At 42.2% G+C, this 11,470-nt stretch overlaps 1 protein-coding gene across 2 annotated transcripts; it reads right to left on the minus strand.

Annotated features, from left to right (window-relative positions):
- Positions 1 to 1,659: 1,659 nt before the first annotated feature.
- On the minus strand, positions 1,660 to 11,261 carry LOC137278549 (uncharacterized). Of its 2 annotated transcripts, XM_067810982.1 has the most exons (3): positions 11,183 to 11,261; positions 9,145 to 9,395; positions 1,660 to 5,116 (listed from the first exon to the last, which is right to left on the minus strand). In XM_067810982.1, exon 3 carries the CDS (start codon positions 4,780 to 4,782, stop codon positions 3,790 to 3,792), a length of 993 nt encoding a protein of 330 aa, XP_067667083.1. In that variant the 5' UTR covers positions 4,783 to 5,116; positions 9,145 to 9,395; positions 11,183 to 11,261; the 3' UTR covers positions 1,660 to 3,789. The 2 variants fall into 2 exon arrangements, with proteins under 2 accessions (XP_067667083.1, XP_067667082.1); XM_067810981.1 differs by lacking the exons at positions 9,145 to 9,395; positions 11,183 to 11,261 and adding an exon at positions 8,516 to 8,677.
- Positions 11,262 to 11,470: the final 209 nt, after the last annotated feature.

Consider the following 11,470-nt stretch of genomic DNA (forward strand, 5'->3'; position numbering starts at 1 on the left):
AACAGGGACTCACACCTACCAACATAAACTAACATCCACCAACAGGGACTCACACCTACCAACATGAACTCACATCCACCAACAGGGACTTACATCCACCAACAGGAACTCAGACCTACCAACATGAACTTACATCCACCAACAGGGACTCACACCTACCAACATGAACTTACATCCACCAACAGGGACTTACACCTACCAACATGAACTTACATCCACCAACAGGGACTCACACCTACCGACATGAGCTTACATCCACCAACAGGGACTCACACCTACCAACAGGGACTTACATCCACCAACAGGGACTCACATCTACCAACAGGACCTCACGCCTACCTACAGGGACTACCAACACCGACTCACACCTGCCAGCAGGGAATCGCGCTTATCAACAGGGACTTACATCCACCAACAGGGACTCACACCTACCAACATGAACTCATATCCACCAACAGGGACTTACATCCACAAACAGGAACTCAGACCTACCAACATGAACTTACATCCACCAACAGGGACTCACACCTACCAACATGAACTTACATCCACCAACAGGGACTCACACCTACCAACATGAACTTACATCCACCAACAGGGACTCACACCTACCAACATGAACTTACATCCACCAACAGGGACTCACACCTACCAACATAAACTAACATCCACCAACAGGGACTCACACCTACCAACATGAACTTACATCCACCAACAGGAACTCAGACCTACCAACATGAACTTACATCCACCAACAGGGACTCACACCTACCAACAGGGACTTACATCCACCAACAGGGACTTACATCCACCAACAGGGACTTACATCCACCAACAGGGACTCACACCTACCAACATGAACTTACATCCACCAACAGGGACTCACATCTACCAACAGGGACACACACCTACCAACATGAACTTACATCCACAAACATGTACTCACACCTACCAACATGAACTTACATCCACCAACAGGAACTTACACCTACCAACATGAACTCACATCCACCAACAGGGACTCATCCCTAAGCGGATATAGGAGTGAACAAGCGTACCCAGAAGCAAGAATGATAACACCCGAATAACATCCAGTCGAAGACGGCTATAAAGGTAGGGAAGAAGCTGCTCAGAAGACGGGATTGCAGAAAACACGTGGACGACAGAAAGCCGAAATAAACTTCTTGTACCATTCTTCCACAAACTATCTGCAAACTATAGTTCGCGTTTAATTCAGTACCCTGGGAATAGAGACTGGCAGATACACAAGTGGTTTGCTTCTTGTTTAACGCCTCACTCAGCAATATTCCACCTACATAATGGCGGTCTAAATAATAAACTCTGGTCCAGACAATCTGAAGGTCAACAGCATGAGCATCATTCTGCACAAATGGGATACTATGGCACATATCAGCCAAGCCAGCAAGCCTGACCACCCGATCCCGTTAGTCGCCTCTTATGACGAGCCTTGGTTGCTGAGGATCAATCCAAACCGTATCTTCACGGGTCAGACACATATTTGCCCAAACTCCGCTTGCACATATGACACGCCCCCAGATGTACGAGAAGTACACTTTTCATCTCGTACGTTTTTAAAATGTGTTATAGATATTCTGTCTGACCTTCTCAGAGAACATGGACAGAAAACAGGAAAGGACGTGCTGGGCATATATGTTTTTTATTACAAGCAGGTAACAGTCTGTTGTTCACAACAGGAAGATGGTTTCCTGTGAAAAGGCACTGGAAGGGGTGGGGGTCTACATTACGTTTGGGAAGTTCATATAACATGGCAGGAGGGCGCAACGGCAGCTGCTAAATACACCGAGGAAGTGTGAAAAAGGCAGGCAGAAAACCCACAGGCAGAAAATCTGTCAATTTCACTATAGAGACGAAGCACATTATCAAAACTCTGGGATAAATACAATTATGAAAGGTGTTTGTTCCGCCATGATCAGTTTATATTTCTATGATGGAGCGCCAAGAAGCTGCCGTTCTTTACATCTGTCCATTTGGTTGTGTTTAACTCTGAATCACATGAGTCTCCTGTGTTTGGGTCTGCCCTAATTAACCATAAATCAATATCACCTGAAGCCTTGAACATCCTGACATATCTATAGTATCTCAACGATAGGTGGTCCTAATGTGGTATCGACCATGTTCATCTGTTCTAAACACACATATTCAGTTCTGACCACCCGACCGTTGTCCGATCAATTCGACATTAGTGCTTTACAAATGGCTAACCATGACAGGTTGTGGTCGATGACGTCGCAAACACTAACTCGGTTGTTCTCGTTGGAGTAGACTCACATGGCTCAACTGCCATCGCTGCGAATAACCAGAGTTTCGAGAACAAAAAAGCAATTGACCCATTAACAATAATAGTATCAGATGATCCATTCTGCTGTGGTGAATACCGATATTTAGATTACCACATTTAAACCCACGTGATAGAAGACGATGTGCACACAAACAGATAATCCCAGAGATTCGGTTCAAACGTCGGTATCCGAACGAGCCTGATTGAATCACATCAACAACCCCTTGTCTATCTTCCTTTTCGTCTACAGTGTACCCGACTCAAGTTAATGCTGACCCATGCCCCAATTCCACATAGCACAAACATCTACCCTATATCAAAGAGGGCAAGAACGAACCCTAGCAAATGTAACAGGTTCCCTTTGAAATGCAGTGTGATTTGATAATCAAATCTTCAAAGGTGGAAGAAACGTTTCCTAATTTCATTACGAAGGTATATAATTTTACATCTCAAATATAACATGTGGTAAAGCGCCTCTCGGAACGTACTGTTCAATTTGCACAAAAATCGATGCAGAGCGCTCTGAGGTAATTGCCCGTTATCACCCCAATGTAGATCTCGTCCTGTCTGAAGCCATGAACCACCCAGTAGCTAAGGATACCAGGCGAGTTGAAGCTGTGTGTATCCATCCATGCAAAAATGTCCATGACGCTGGCCTTAATGCAAAGTAGTCACAATTCCCATTTACCACAAGAACTGTGCAAGGTACGGTTAGACTGTATCGACCTTACGTAACAACGTCCTTTGAATACTCAATACTATTGGGGTAATATTCGCCTCTTTAAACGCTACTGCCTGCATGTTAATCGAAATTCCGATGTTATTAAACAGTGTTTTCGTTGGTCGATGTTTTATGTTTCGTTCCTACTGCATTGAAAAATGAGAGAAAAGTTACTATCGATTTACGCTAATTACCCTAGAGTTCGTCAATATTTACATATTATTCTGTCTGAATACACTGTTGAAACATCCCTACATAAGGGAAAGGGGTCTTATTCCCAAAAATATTTCAATGATGATACAAGATGAGTGACATTTTAGTTTTTTTCAAATCCATAAAATCAATGTCAGTGAGGAAGGTCCTGACCTTTCTTCGTGTTTCTATATTTCACCTCAAATTCGAGTTGTGTTATCCAGAAGACTATCGCCTGTCTCTGTAAATATAACAATGATTCAAGTAATTAAACAAAAGACTATGATAGGACAACCCTTGTCACAAAGAAACTAAAGCTACCTTTTTCTTCCTTTGAAACCTAGATCACAGTGTTCTGCAGAAATTAGATTTTCTGACGTGTTGATCTCTATATCGCAAGTTATCGCATTCCTCACTTGTTGTCCCATATGACTATACACAGCGTCCTAACAGAAGTGGAACCTCGCTCGTCAGGCAAACTTGCACAGATTGTCCAAACTGTGGATATATTCCTGAATAACTACACAGTTATCTATCGTATAAAGTACAACTAATTTCAACTGCAATTGAACATATTCTTTTCTCGTTTTCCCTGTTGCATGTATTTCCTAACTTCCGGTGTCAAGGCCATGGTCAGTTTGAGATCGGTGGTAGGTGGCGGGGGAAGACTATCACAGATACCATGTCTTTGAACAGAAGGTATACATGACGTGTGTTCTGTTCTACACGCCGTGATGAACAGCAGACGATCTGTGAACTCCACAACATCACCAGGGTACTTCATGATACCCTCTGACAATTCCCGGACTCCTGACATGATCTCGTAATCGCTGAGTTGATCCATCTGCGGCGGAAATCTCTCTCTGATCATAGCGAACCATTTCTTCTTGGGCATGATAATTGGCAGACATTCTAACTCCCATTCCACGTCGAGTTTGCACGACTGCAGGGTCTTTATTATGTTCATATACGGAGTCTCGTTATCTTGAAGTCTGTCCATAGCGTCCTTAAAGTAAGGGAGAGTACTCAAGCTCCCTGCACGATGGGTGATCAAAATTTTCCCTCCTGGCGCCAAACACCTCAAAATGTTTTCATATACGTGTTGTGGGATGGTGAAGTAACGCACAACATCTGCTAAGATCACTTTTGTAAACAGAGTCTTTGGTCCTTTCATGTTTTGTTCAGCGAGACTCCGGAAATATTCCTCCGCGCCTACGTGAGCAATGCGTATCGGGAGTAATTTATGACTTTCTGTTTCTGCGTAGTGGAAGGCACCCGGAAGCACGGTGGTGACAGGTTCCAGAATGACGAACTTTTCCTGGAGAAGTAGGGCCATACTACCCTTGTTGTCTCCGACGTAGCATAACTTGTCAGTCGTGTCTAGTTCAAGGTATTTGTGTATGAGTTTGTACATCGTTTCCTCGTATTCCTCACCGAAGCTGAATTCATCACAATCGTCCATAGAGGGGATTTTGAAGCGTTTCTGATAACTCTCCGAAATCACCGCCAGAGGGCGGGGACTCTCAGGACCCAATCGTGCAGAAGCCATGTCAGAAAGGCGGGATGAGTATTTCTTCAAATATGCTGTTTCCAGGACGAATACCACGTCATTTTATCGTGTTGACACAGGTTAACCTCAGTCACTACTGTAATACTGATTAACCATTTAAAGGTATTTCGTTACACCTGAATACACCGTACACTCGAACTGTTTCAAAAGACTCCGAATGAAATGTCCGGTGAACGGTAATATGTAAGCTTCTTTCCACTGTTTCAGCTTCCGCAGCTGTCGTCTGCTCAACTCTCCACAGAACTGTCGTCTGCCGGTCTCTCGTCTGCGGACTGGTGGGTTCCTAAATGTCTGGCCCCAACTACAGATACTCCTGTCAACAGATAAAAATCGATAACTGTAATCACGACTTTGATCTCCTGCACAGACGTGCTCAGGTGTGCAATGTGAGCTGGGGGCTTTGTATTGAATGTACATATGAAGATTAAGCAATATCTCACTCACCTAGCACTACCACAAGCCGACAATCTGGACGCCATGGGAAGCGCGGTCAGAATAAACCCATAGTTTGCTGTTGCTGAGTAACTGGCCCACAGAAACAAGTACTAACAATTACTCTGAAACTTGTTGGAGTATTTTTATCAGCGACTGTGCATTCAAAGTCAACTGGACTGATGTGATTTATTCACCTTCACTCGCTTTTGTTTTGCCTACATAAAGAATGACGAATAACATAGGGTAGCTTAGAAGCGCTTATTCGCCCGTTGTATTCCCAAATTTGGTACAATTCAATTACATTTTCTTGATCAGCGTAGTCTTAAGCGAGAAATTGCGGCGTAAAACCGTACTCATCCACTCATTCGTTTTCATTCATCGTCAATGCCATGGCCTGTCAGTGATATACAGTGATGTTCGGCGTTTCATTTGACGACACACACGAATTACATGTGTAGTCTCAGATGACATGGCACGAGTTCTTTCATTTGCGATTGATTAATTTGTTAAATACAAGCGGTTCACATGACACAGAGCGCCGTCTTGAAAACGTTAATATTTACTAACTTCGTGCATGTGAATAAAACATATACCTGCAGTCCCATAACAGCCTAGACACATACATTTTACTACTCTACTTTAGTTATGCAAAACTCGATTCTTTCATACCATAGGCGATTAACTGTCGTAACAGGGCATAATCGGGTGTTGTTGAGCTTTTTTCGTGTAGCTCAATAACACGTTGCCCGCTATATACAATGGCTTATCTTATACGTCGAACCAATATCTGCGAAGAAAGTATGATTCTAGCCCATTTGATGACATATCTGAAAGGCATACTAACAAAGCAGGGTATCGTTACGTTGCTCGCTATTGTGAGGGATGTATTAAAGCTGAGATTGCTAGTGCGGTCGGCTTATCGCGTATCATAAATAGGATTATTTACACATGCTAAAGTAGGTAGTATCTGGCTTAATGCCCCATTGGGGCGTTGGTAACATGTATGACCTTTGTCTGACACGTTGTGACCTCAGTATCCGGTATTTTGGTCCTGAGGCCTCTGAGAGTCCGTTATGGGCATCGTCCGTAATAACACGAGTCTGTCACGAATGCGTTCTGGGGTGTATTCTTAAAACAATCAGCATTTCCGGTGAAAATTACCATATCTTGACTTACGCGGACAGGGCCGAAGGTTTCTGACTAGTCTGTTGTACAGACCTTGAAGCAAATATATATACTGAAGCACATATATAAGCCTACGCAAATCTAGAAAATGTGGCAAGTCTGGATTTCCTGAATTTTTCTGTAAATGACGAAAGTCTCAGGCCTCCATTTCATGATATTATTATTTTTTTTTAATATGAACTTTTTTCAGTAAAATGTGTTCATTTCAGAGACTAGTTGTTAGTCCTGTTTCTGACACAATGATGCATTTAAATCACGTTCGATTTTCAGTTCGGGGTTTCAGTCTGTTGACGGATGGTTGGTAACCAGGAAGTACGCATACACAATCGTCTTAGGGATGTCTTGGTGTATCTTGGTGTATCATATATCATGAACAAATTGTCTTGGATATCGGATGTGTCCGATGTATTAAAGTGATCCTAAATGAGGAGCACCCCTGCCTTATTCTATAGTTGACTACAGTTCCCTAACACGCCAGCTTTTCGTAACAGACGACTGAAGTATCTATTATATGGTCTCTGGTCATACATTATTGTTCGTGCCGTTAACTATTTGCTTCCCCTGCAACAAATCAGCTATTTATCGATCATGGTTATAATAGTGCTGAATGCAGCACAAGGCAACTCGCAGTATCTCGATTAGGGTATACGGAGGGTGAAATGCGCCCATATTTCAATGTAGCAGCCTCCCTTGGTTGAGAAACTCTTCTACTCGCCATTATGTCCAAGTTTTGTTTCATTTCATGGACATTTATAGACATGAATTGCTAGACATCGACCTAGAGAGGCTGGTTCATGAAGCGTATGTTGACATACACTGTCCGCCACGTCGGAAATAGTTCAGCACACACTTAACCTATACATTGTGTTACGTACTATCTATTATATAATACATCTGTAGGCCGCAAAGCCGTGGTATATGTATGTCGACACAGCCAGACAGGTATTTATCTGTATGTGCTTGAGCGAGCGGCTTATTCTGTTTCGTACGCTACGCGTCGCCGCCCACGTCACGGATGACGTTTTCCTAGAAACGTAGGTTGGAACTCATTAATGTGGATCTCGGTCCACATGAGCAAAGCGTTCTTAGTTGATCTTAACTCCGATATACTCTAAAACAGACTAACAATAGTCCTGGCATTGTGGTGGCTTTGTGCATGCCGACTACATTCAAAAAGTGATCTCCGAGCTACGGCCGTGTTAAGTCTAAGTTACAGTATAGCAGTTAAGATTGTTGGTTAAACAGATGGGCAGAGTTGAACAAGGCTCCAAAGACAGGAAAATTAGTGACACCATTTGTAATTGGCAAACACACAGAAATGTATGCGGACCGGCTACCGTGACAAACACCATAACCACTTCCCCAAAATTGAATGTGAGTCTTAGGCGATGCTAGTGTTAGACGTTCATCACTTTAGTGAGTCCGAATAAGGGGCTGAGAAAATTACATGATCAGGGTAAACCGGGATTCGAACCCACGAATTGTTCACAAGGGACGCACCTGCACGGCTTCAGACATGGGCACGCCTGATACTCCTCTTCCCGTAACGAAAACTGAGATGATATTAGACCAGTTGAACCCGATAATGCATGGTATATATTGGATGGTAAGTGACAAACGTATAGAGATAAAGAATCGCGGCACTGTAAGATATAAGTTACTAAATACAAGGCCCAATACAAGGCTAAATGATACACGCTGGATACATGCTAAGTGTACTACACGTATGTGATAGTAATCCAAGGAAAGCTTCCATATACATACACATACGTGTGTGTGTGTGTGTGTGTGTGTGTGTGTGTGTGTGTGTGTGTGTGTGCGTGCGTGTGTGCGTGTATGTGTGTGCACATTCATTGTTGGATAAAACGGCTGCGACGAATTTGTGCCATATCGGAAATGTACTTACCCCCACAGGAATGATCTCCTTCTACCTCACATTGATTAGATGATCACAGTTACATAGTGTCACATGAGTGTAACGGGAGAGCAACCACTGATTCTCGGGCACCGGCGTAAGTTTAGCTAATGAGTAATGAATAACGCCCACGCTCGTTACCTCACCCAAATAGTTCTCATAATGTTGGAAACTCACCTGTGTGTTCATGTACCTGACAGGTAAATCCAATCAGCGTTACCAGGTTTCGGTGTAGAAGAACGGTTACTGAGAAGGCTGGCGAGCTGTTGTCTCAATGAATTTACACAAGGCAGACGACAACAAACAAGCGGGGTTGGCGTCGTTCTCACGAAGTCTCACGAGCAGAGGGGTCGGTTGGGTGGTAACTAAGGACGCGCTTAGCATGAATATTCATGTCGGGAGGGGGTTGTGAGTTTCTCAAAAGTATCTCATTCAAACGACTGACGTCCATAGTGAGTTCCCAATTCACTGCTAAACCAGGTACAAATCGGCTAAAGTTATTGTATACCAGTTGTAACGGTGGATATCGCCTCTCGCCTATTCAATTTATGAAAGAGTGTTTCTATATGTAACACGTGAATAGGCACCCGGCTTTCTTCACTGGACACCATGCATGCTGCATATGTTGTGTGCAACAATAAATCAGTGCGATATGTATCTTTATAACGTCACTTTGATCTCTACCCAGCATTTCTTAATGACGGGTGAAGAGACGCTTGTTGTTAACACAACGTTGTGCTTACTAGCGACACGGGTGCTGAAACAACAATCACGTTATTACCAAATAGGCCTACACGTTTACTTACGTTTTAGATCCAGAATACCTCTCGTGTCCTTTGTGAAAGATGGAATAACCATGGTTAATAATCGGCGCTAATCATGAGAGTCTTTGTAGATTCTATTTCATTTCTAACCTCGTTATGTCTTTGTACAATCCATATTTTTAATAAAACATCGGTGTACATCCACTACACACTTGGAACAAAATCAAACAAAAGAGTTCCTCAAGGATCTGTCCTGGATCCATTTTTGCTCCGTCTATACATCAATGGTGTACCTGAAAATGTAAAAAATATCACAAGCATGTTTGCCGATGACACGCCAACCGGTGTTGCGGGGAAGGATGTTAAATCGATAGATGCTACTCTGGTTTAGCTACTGTGTGCTTTTCGACCATGGGAATTTGCCCACAAGGTCCTGACTTGACCTTCGTTAATGCACATTTGGAGTGGGTACTTCAACATAAACATCTTGGTGTTATCTTATCAGGCATTGCAAAGTGGTCTCACTGTCGCTCTGCTGTAATAAACTGACAAGCGAAAAAAAGTACACAGGTGTAATTGTTGCTGTAATCCCAAATATGTGTTTTAACTAGTTAAAGTACTGAAGAACATTGATTATAGAACGCAACCATCATGTTTCATTTGCCAAAATGCAACCAAATACATTTGTACGTGTTTTGCACTAAGTTTCGTATACTGTGATTATTGTCCCATGCACGCGCAACATTCGTACACAGGGTATAAAACATGTTTGTCGTGAAGACTGAACAATCACTTGACAAAAATTATCACGAGAAAATTCCAGTACTGAAGTCGGCGCAACGAGAATGTCACAGGAATGTCACAAACAGGTACTCCCCACAGCCATATTCCAAGGACATAAACACAAGCTGTGTACTTCCTTTTGTCCGTCAGTTTAGAAAAGGGTTCATTACTGGCGCAAACATATGTCCTACATAGAAACATTCTATCAAGCATGTATGCAATTTATGCTGGACCTGTCTTAGAATATGCTTTTAAGGTCTGGGATAATTGTCCCGCAGATATTTGTGATAAACTTTGAACTTGGAAATGGTTCAGCTTGAAGCAACTAAAATTGTAACCGGTCCGCTAAAATTCACTTCAAGAGCTAGCTAGTTTGAAACTGGTTGGTTACCATTGGTATTAGACGTACACATAAGAAACTTTGTACATTCTACAAAATTGTTAACATCCAAGCACCTGACTATCTTATAGACGTACTTCCCTCGAAACTGTTACTCGATACGATTTGCGTAACAAGTTTTATTCCAAAGTTTCGAACCACCGTTCTGCAAACGTCAATTATCTATGATTGTGTTTATTTGTAGAATAATCTCTCACCCACAACAAAAGGTACAAATTCATTACCATCATTTAAATTTACATTATCTGAAAAAAAATGATAGAAGTCCTAAATATTTCTTAGTTGGTAAATGGAAGGTTGATATTCTGCACACTAAGTTAAGACTTTCATGTAATTCTTTAAATACTGATATTTTCCGTATCAAGTTATCAGAAGATAATGTTTGCCTTTGTAGTGTTCCGGTGGAAGATGACAATCATTTCCTTTTAAAATGTCCCAAGTATGTTGATCTGTCTTGCCGGTTTGATCTGATACAAGGCTTTGAAATCCTAAAAATTAGTTTAGATACTAACACCATTCTGTACGGCAGCCTTAGTCTACCACAAACTTTAACTCGAAGTATTTTCAGTCACATCCATAACTTCATTTACTAAGTAAGCATTACAATTAATGTGTAATACATGTATGTCTTGCCTCTCTTCTTTGTCAATTACATGTATTTTCCCATGTAATGCTCGGGTTTAATAAGTTAAATAACGTGTGCCTTATCCCTTTCAATACTGAATAAAATATGTTCAAAGAAACGGTAAAACGCAGCCCCTTCGATGCACAGATCAAATACAACGCAACGCAGAAAATGGATAGCTCAAATTCAACGCTATACACACAGAACGTTGTCTGAAAACAACACTACACATTTACTGAACAGTTTTATGAGCACCCGATGTCACTACCTACCAGTAGCAACTATTCCATAACATGGGGTCACGATCCTCTTGTCAAAATGAAGCCTGGCGATGGTCACGTGTTACTCCACAGGCTCACTAGAGTTCGCTCCCTTCGCTAAAAGCGCGAGGCTACAATACAGCTACCCAACAGAAACGGAGTGTGCGTGTATGGTTTAATGCAGCCTTTTGAAGTAGTAGAAACAGCCACTTAATGCAAGTAACTATACAACTCTAAAGAATAAGCAGCGTCGGATACGGCAAACCTGCTGTGAACAATACAAGAATCGCTCACAGATTA

The sequence above is a fragment of the Haliotis asinina genome, chromosome 3, assembly GCF_037392515.1.
Source record: "Haliotis asinina isolate JCU_RB_2024 chromosome 3, JCU_Hal_asi_v2, whole genome shotgun sequence".
In the NCBI taxonomy this organism is placed as follows: domain Eukaryota; kingdom Metazoa; phylum Mollusca; class Gastropoda; order Lepetellida; family Haliotidae; genus Haliotis; species Haliotis asinina.

Coding starts and splice junctions, on each gene's coding strand:
- LOC137278549 (XM_067810982.1), bottom strand. CDS start 4,782: ATGGCTTCTGCACGATTGGGTCCTGAGAGTCCCCGCCCTCTGGCGGTG.